The sequence below is a fragment of the Penaeus japonicus genome, unplaced genomic scaffold, assembly GCF_977035675.1.
Source record: "Penaeus japonicus unplaced genomic scaffold, GWHDUDI00000001_assembly GWHDUDI00000001, whole genome shotgun sequence".
In the NCBI taxonomy this organism is placed as follows: Eukaryota; Metazoa; Arthropoda; class Malacostraca; order Decapoda; family Penaeidae; genus Penaeus; species Penaeus japonicus.
In genome coordinates this window covers 19,035,888-19,043,387 of record NW_028234403.1, presented here as the reverse complement: position 1 = coordinate 19,043,387, position 7,500 = coordinate 19,035,888, and the positions used below count along the sequence as shown (strand labels likewise).

The window sequence follows — 7,500 nt, the reverse complement described above, 5'->3', positions numbered from 1 at the left end:
ACAACTTCCCTGGTGTATATCACACCTTTCTTGCCCTTTCCAGCTATCAGTACCAATACTTTTGTTCTATGTTTAGCCCACAACTTCCCTGGTATATTTGACACCTTTCTTGCCCTTCCCAGCTATAAGGACCAATACTGTTGCAATAGGCTAGTTGGCCAACATTGACTAAAACTAGCTAGGAGTAACTAATAAACATCATAAACAGCCTTCCAATGCCAGTGTTGTTGGTACTAGTGAATCTATTAATAATTAATTTCATCTAAAATTTACATCTAATAGGTTTTAAAAATTTATCATAAGACAAAAAGTGATTATTTCACCTAATCATATATATCTTATATTTTATTTATAAGTTAGAACGAAAAGCTCATTCTCTAACAGAGGAAAATGCATAAGTTGTATTATGTCATAATGCATAGTGCATATTACAAATTTATAAAAATAAAACAGAAATATAAGTTTATATTTCCACCCCAAAAGCTATCCCAATGCTAACATTACTTACATTTCTACTTCCCTATCCTACAGAAAACAACTCGTAGTATCTACAATTCACATACCTTGTGTAGTTTAACCTACACCAAAAGAAAACGAAAAAACTGAAGAAGAAGCATATAAATCACCCAATTTCCTAATACTACGAAGAGATTTTCATCGGCGGTTGCTCTTGGGCGGGAGAGGAGATATGAGCGTACTTTTATTTTTGTTTGCTGTTTTAGATGATTCTATTCGGTATTTAAAATATGTTCTCTTCTTTATCCTTTACGTATTACACATAATAATTGTCATCACATTTTCTTTGCTAGCTAATCAAAGTAACTGTGGTTCTGGGTGAAGACGACGAGCCTACTATCCTTTCGATTAGCCTTTTGATTACATTTTTTACTTTTTATTTACGTTGCCATTTAATGTTTAACTTTTATTTATTTTCTTCTTTCGTTATCTCTCCTTGACATTGCCAGGCAAGTGGAGAGAGAATGCGTAATATGATTTTAAATTTTGTACGATCTGCCAGTCCAGGGATGCATAGGATAAAGACGCTCTGTCATTACACATGCAATATATTTCTGAAGGAAAAAAATCATATAGGTTTTTGCCACTCTTTAGATAATAAAGAAAAAAAAATCGAATCTTCAGCGATGTAATAGAAATATATGAATGAATTCATAAATAATTGAATAATTTAATATATATATGTGTGTGTGTGTGTGATATGATGATAAAAAAGCCCCGACATGAACAAATAAGTAAATGCTCCCAATTGATAATCAAATAAACATACGATTCATCATTCAATAAACAGTTTCACTTATGGCACAGAATTCCTCTTACACATGTCATCCCTTCTTAATTTTAGCGCCAATTTTAGCGTCTCGTCGAAGTCACACATCATCATGTGTCCATTTCCCGCTTAGTTTATTCAGCTTTTCTTATTTTCTCTGATGTTTTCGGTCCATTTTCAACGCAATAAGGTAGGCCTGGTATATAGAATTAGATGATTTTGATGGAGGGAAAACAAGAGATAACATAAATTCTTTATGTATTTAATTTCATTTCTACATCATTGTACAAATTAACCTGAGCAAACCATTCTCTGTTATGGGAAAACGACTTGTTTTCATAGATATTACTTGTCATCTGAATATTCAACTGCGTTTTTTATCTCTTTACTCCATGGACTGAATTATGATCTTAGGTTAAAGCTTAAATGATCTATGTATATATATGTTTTTATGTGAATATATATTTATATATACATATATATATATATATGTATGTATGTATGTATGTATGTATATACATACATATATGTGTATGTATATATATTATATTTATAGATAGATGGATAAATATAGATGTGTGTGTGTGTAGCTAGCTAACATAGATGAATGGATAGATATCGATAGACAGAGAGATTATGCTGTTCCTTTTTCCATATGTGAAATGTCTTCATCATCTTTGAAATATTGCCAATAAATACATAGTTTCACGCATCAAACAACCTAATCATAATGATTTTCATCACTATCTACTGCCATTGTTGTTGTCATTGATTTTTCATCAATTTTTTTATAATCTTTATCAATTATTCTCATTCATCATGTACGTACCATATATTTACTATTGAATAGCAGTATCAGTATCATCAGCATTAGTATCTAACCTTATTTTCAGACCATGAGAGTCCCTATATTAAATCATATTCATTTTTTTATTTTTTTCACTTTCCAGATTTCGATTTGTATTATCAATGGCGTCATCAGGCAGGTAAGATAAGTCATAATGGTAATGATAAAAATCGTGAAAATTATGTGAATGCCGATAAGTTTCCTAAGAACAGTTAGGATTTCAATTATATTGCTTTAACAATAATAATGGTAAATTATTAAGTAACAGAATTATATCTATGAAAAATAATAGTAATAAAAGCATCAATGGTACTATAATAACCATGATAATAAAACGATTACATGGCATAAAAAGAGTTGGGTTAATGAACAGGTATTGATAACACTGATGATAATAACAATAATGTCACTGATGATGAGGGCAAATAATAACAGCATCAGTAATGATAATAACGAAAACAAAACAACAATGATGACAATAATAACTTCAATATCAACAATATTACAATAGATAAGGATGTTATGGCAACAACAACAGCGACAATTCTAACAGTCATACCAAAGGCAACAATAATAACGACAAAATCCCCAACAAGAACCTAACCTGAACTAAAATAGTCAACTCTAACAATCATGTCAAACAAATCCAACAACAATAATAACAAAAATCTTTAACGAGGAGCTAACCTAAACTCCCTTGCTGTGTCTCCAGCCAGCCTCGGTTGCCGTACGAGGTGGCACCTCCACCAGACGCCGACCAGGTGCCTTCCCTCTCGCAGATGCCTAGCCAGGTGCCCTCGCAGGTGAGCTCTCTCTCTTTCTGTCTCCTTTTCTCTCCCCCCCCCCCTCAATTTCTCTCTTCCCCGCCCCCCTCTCCCTGTCTCTTTCTTCCTTTCTCTCTCTCTCAGTCTCTCTCTCTCTCTTTCTCTCTCTCTCAGTCTCTCTCTCTCTCCTCTCTCTCTCTCCTCTCTCTCTCTCTCTCTCTCTCTCACTCACTCACTCACTCTCTGTCTGTCTGTCGTCCCCCATCTCTCTCTGTCTGTCTCCTGTTCCCCATCTCTCTCTGTCTGTCTCTCGCCCCCATCTCACTCTCTCTCTCTCTCTCTCTCTCTCTCTCTCTCTCTCTCTCTCTCTCTCTCTCTCTCTCTCTCTCTCTCTCTCTCTCTCTCTCTCTCCTCTCTTCTCCCTCCCCCCTCAATCTCATTTTTTATTTCTCTTTCTTTTTCCCACTCCCTCTCTCTCGCTCCCCCCCCCTCTCTCTCTTTCTCCCCCCTCTCTCTCTCTCTTTCCCTCTCTCTCTCGTTCTTTCTCTCTCTCTCTCTCTCTCTCTTTCCCTCTCTCTCTCCTCTTTTCTCTCTCTCTCTCTCTCTCTCTCTCTCTCTCTCTCTCTCTCTCTCTCTCTCTCTCTCTCTCTCTCTCTCTCTCTCTCTCTCTCTCTCTCTCTCTCTCTCTCTCTCTCTCTCTCTCGTATTACTTTATTTTCATGCCGATGCGCTCGACTTCGCATATTAGAGATGGTAATGATAAAACAGACAAAGAAAAATATATGATAATGATGAGATCATTCACACCAATTACGGTTATAATGCCTTCACAAGTAGGAGTAACCACGAAATCAATAACATCATGCTAGTAATAAAAATGATATCTAATAATGATAATGATAATGATGATGAAGATAATAACAGTGATGACAACAAATGATAGCAACGGCTATCATTTGATGATAACAATAATGTAAACTTTGATACTGATAATAACTATAATTTTCCTAACAAAAGCACATTACCCCCTAGATGTGGACAGACGGTATATTAAGTTGGTGCCATAACGGCCAGATTGTGACTACAAGCACAAGCGGACAGGCAAGGTCATGGGAGAGTCATTTTGACCAAGGACAAGGTCAAGAGAACCAGCTGCAAGACGAGAATTTGTCCTGCGACCAGTCACAGAGGTAAGGAAAATATGACGTTCATCTTTTTATATTAATCTATTCTCTTATTTAATACTTTATCTATCATTAATTTACTGGATGTGTCCATCATTATCTTTTCCACGATTATTAATTTTCTTATTGATCAAGAATAATTGCCCATAATACAGTTACCAGATGTTATATTATTATTACATTGTTTTACTCTGTAAATGTGCAAATTCTGCTTTATTTAGATAATGCTCAGAAGGCCTTTATGTGCGATGTCATATGGTGACTAATACATTTTACTAATGTAACTTTTATAACCAGAGTATCAAGAAGGCTTCTCGTATACATCTCACTAAGCTATTTCTTATCCGTAAAAACATATATAATTTTCGATTATATCATTAATCTCTCTAATCTTTCCAGTTACCCTGTAAACAGTCCCTCGCCAGGTTTAGGAACAACAGACTCTCAAGGTTTCCTTCGACCTGTCTCACTAATACGTATCCTTTTAGTATGAATTTATAGATAAGTATATAACAGTAAAGGGCATTGAGAAAATAAAAACAATGTGGAAAATGAATGGTGAAGGGAGTGAATAATCTATAGGGGAAGTATTTAGCAGATGGATAGTAAGCAGCAAATGATAGATATATTTATATTTTGTTGAGACATACAATTCGTGTGAATATGTACGACCGTAAGATAATTATTAGTTTCCTTCATTCTACAATGAATAAATACGTTAATAGTAAGCTTCCACACAACTAATGGACTGATTTTGTTTTCGTTTATCATATTCTCACTGCTATCATTCGTTCAGTGTGTTTTTCCTGAGCTAATTCCAGCGGAGCAGTATCGAAGTTTGTTTTCTCAGTTCCCATACTTCAATATCGTTCAGTCAACGGTCTTCGACGATGTCTTTTACACGGGTAAATGTTTATCTTATTAGTATTAGGATACAAAATTCCATTTTGAATGTATTACCATGTTCTAACTGATTTTACATAATGTATTATTTCCAGTTTATGAACGAACTATTTAATTTCCTGATTCTCCGCCTTTTGAGTAACCCAATAATTCCAGATTTTACATAAAAGTAATCGAAATAATTAAAAAATCTGAATCCACCAATGACATAGACAAAAGCAAGGTAAGATCACAACTGCTTCCTTCAGATCGCTCGTTGGTTGTGTCTGCTCCAACTGGCTCTGGGAAAACCGTGGTGATGGAGTTAGCTCTTGTTCGTCTCATGATGGCCAAGGCAACAGATGACGACACACAGGATGTTCATGTGCCTCCTAGAATCGTGTATTGTGAGTGTACTCTGATTTTCTTAAAGTGCGATGGGTTGGGCTTTGCTATTTGTGACTTGATTTCACCAAATGGTGAGTTGGGATTAGTTTAATCATATACGTCGCTTTTGAAGAACGGGTCGCTGCACTTATGAAATGATAAAATGATTTTCAGGGCATTACTTTCCAGTACACTGACACCAGGTTAGAATTTCAGCTTCATGGCAAGTTGAGATTAGTATATATCGAATTTCCAATTCATATGCATGTCTTCTTAACGAATTAAGAGTATGAACATTTTTTCTTCATGATATCAACGCTGATAAAAGCCTAATTATTTGATAGTTTGAAATTTTGGAATCATTGCACATACTGTAAGAATTATGTGACATAAATCCATTTTGCATACACCTGCTCTTAAAAACTTAGAAATACTACCTCTTCCTACAGTCCCTTGATATTCCCTACCATTATGTCAGCACCGCAGAAACCAGTTAAAACATACCATTAACCTTTTTTACAGTGGCACCCATGAAGGCACTGGTGGCAGAGAGATACATAGACTGGCGAACGCGTCTTGGTGAACTTGGGATTATTTGTGCAGAGATCACTGGCGACACAGATCATGATGATATTGCTGTTATCGGGAAGTCACAGGTAGATATAGAATTACAAAAAGTGATTGTAAATTGTGTTATGATCTCATTTTTTACATAATAAACAGGCTTTACAGGTTGAAATTTATTCCTTCAGTAAAAGCATAGGGCTCCCTTTCATAATTCCATTTAACATTTTATAGATTTTTCTTTCGTCACTCGTTGTCCCCTTTTCTCAAAAATTAAAATGGTTAAAAATTCATCCTAAGTGCATTTATGATACCTGTCTCTTTACCTTCAAATTGATACATGGATTCTATCCACCATGGTTATTCCCCCTGCAAACTGTAGGGAACACAGCTGGCATTCAAACACGCCAGGTAAATTCCCTATATGTAAAAAGATCAAATACAGAAACAGGGGCAAGACAGGTACAAATTCGTGGACCGAAAATGTGGAACTTGTTACCAGATAATATTAAAAACATTAACAACTTTTGTAATTTTAAGACAAAATTGAAAGAACACCTTTTTACTCATCAAGTGTAAATATGTATGTATTCATATAAGAATAACCATTGTAATTTATGGAATAAAATGTTTGAATTTGAATCCTTTGCCTCCAAATCCCTGTCACATTCGCTTTCAGGTAATCCTTACAACCCCCGAGAAATGGGATTCCCTCACTCGCCGCTGGAGGAATCACGTCGCTCTCATGGAAGCTGTTTCGCTCTTGCTGATAGACGAGGCAAGTCACTCTCTTACTGTGAATGTGTGGAAAAGGGACAGAGAAAGATGATTATGTAGTAGTGATTGGAAATGATGATAATGAGATTACGATTAATATATATATATATATATATATATATATATATATATATATATATATATATATATATATATATATATATATATCATGTATGCTTGTACACATGTGTGTGTGTAAATATCAGGTTGTTGATTATGCTAATGTTAACAACAACGTTAATTATGACATCTTTTCTGAAAACAACCCTTGCCTTCCCCAGGTACACGTGTTGGGCGACAGAACCCGAGGTCCTACCATGGAGGCGGTTGTGTCACGGATGAAGACCATCCGCACGACAAGACCTTCCACATCGCCCCATAAACCACCTCTCAGGTAATCTCAGTTCCCATTATTACCAAACACTAATTTTCACTAAACTTTACTATTCTATAGTACCCGTGGCTCTTATTCTTCATTATTTACTGGTCTCCACTCTGTATGCTCACTATACCTCATACACCCATTCTCGGGTTTTCATAACTATATGATTCGGGCTTTTTCGTGTGCAGATCAAGCGTTATGGCGAAAAATAGAAATAAAAAGGTTGTTACTTTGGCCATCACTGTATAATTCTTCACCGTGTCAGAATAAAGACTTTGAAAGTGCGAATAGTCTATGGTGTTATTTCATAGTGACATATCTAATGCCCACTAGCAGACTAACACAGTGTGGCCATTATTTCTCTCATCCCATTAACGTATTTTCAAATCTAAGGTTTGTTGCGGTTTCGGCGACGATTCCCAATGCAG

The 7,500-nt window shown here is 35.5% G+C and overlaps 2 protein-coding genes across 4 annotated transcripts in view; one reads left to right on the top strand and one right to left on the bottom strand.

Annotated features, from left to right (window-relative positions):
- Positions 1 to 722, bottom strand: part of LOC122247672 (uncharacterized) — a 38,841-nt gene extending 38,119 nt beyond the window's left edge. For 2 of the 3 annotated variants that reach the window (XM_086537233.1, XM_086537244.1), the window contains exon 1: positions 564 to 722. The gene's annotated coding sequence lies outside the window, so the exon portion shown is untranslated. The remainder of the gene's footprint in view (positions 1 to 563) is intronic. The other variant, XM_086537240.1, reaches the window with a different exon arrangement.
- A 639-nt stretch (positions 723 to 1,361) lies between these two features.
- Positions 1,362 to 7,500, top strand: part of LOC122247407 (uncharacterized) — a 155,703-nt gene continuing 149,564 nt past the window's right edge. Inside the window, exons 1-11 of the mRNA XM_043006667.2 lie at positions 1,362 to 1,475; positions 2,236 to 2,271; positions 2,845 to 2,935; positions 3,929 to 4,086; positions 4,480 to 4,556; positions 4,902 to 4,985; positions 5,232 to 5,369; positions 5,872 to 6,005; positions 6,593 to 6,691; positions 6,972 to 7,084; positions 7,466 to 7,500. The exon at positions 7,466 to 7,500 is cut by the window's right edge and continues 52 nt beyond it. Coding sequence (XP_042862601.2) covers positions 2,255 to 2,271; positions 2,845 to 2,935; positions 3,929 to 4,086; positions 4,480 to 4,556; positions 4,902 to 4,985; positions 5,232 to 5,369; positions 5,872 to 6,005; positions 6,593 to 6,691; positions 6,972 to 7,084; positions 7,466 to 7,500 — 946 coding nt within the window. The 5' untranslated portion in view covers positions 1,362 to 1,475; positions 2,236 to 2,254. The remainder of the gene's footprint in view (positions 1,476 to 2,235; positions 2,272 to 2,844; positions 2,936 to 3,928; positions 4,087 to 4,479; positions 4,557 to 4,901; positions 4,986 to 5,231; positions 5,370 to 5,871; positions 6,006 to 6,592; positions 6,692 to 6,971; positions 7,085 to 7,465) is intronic.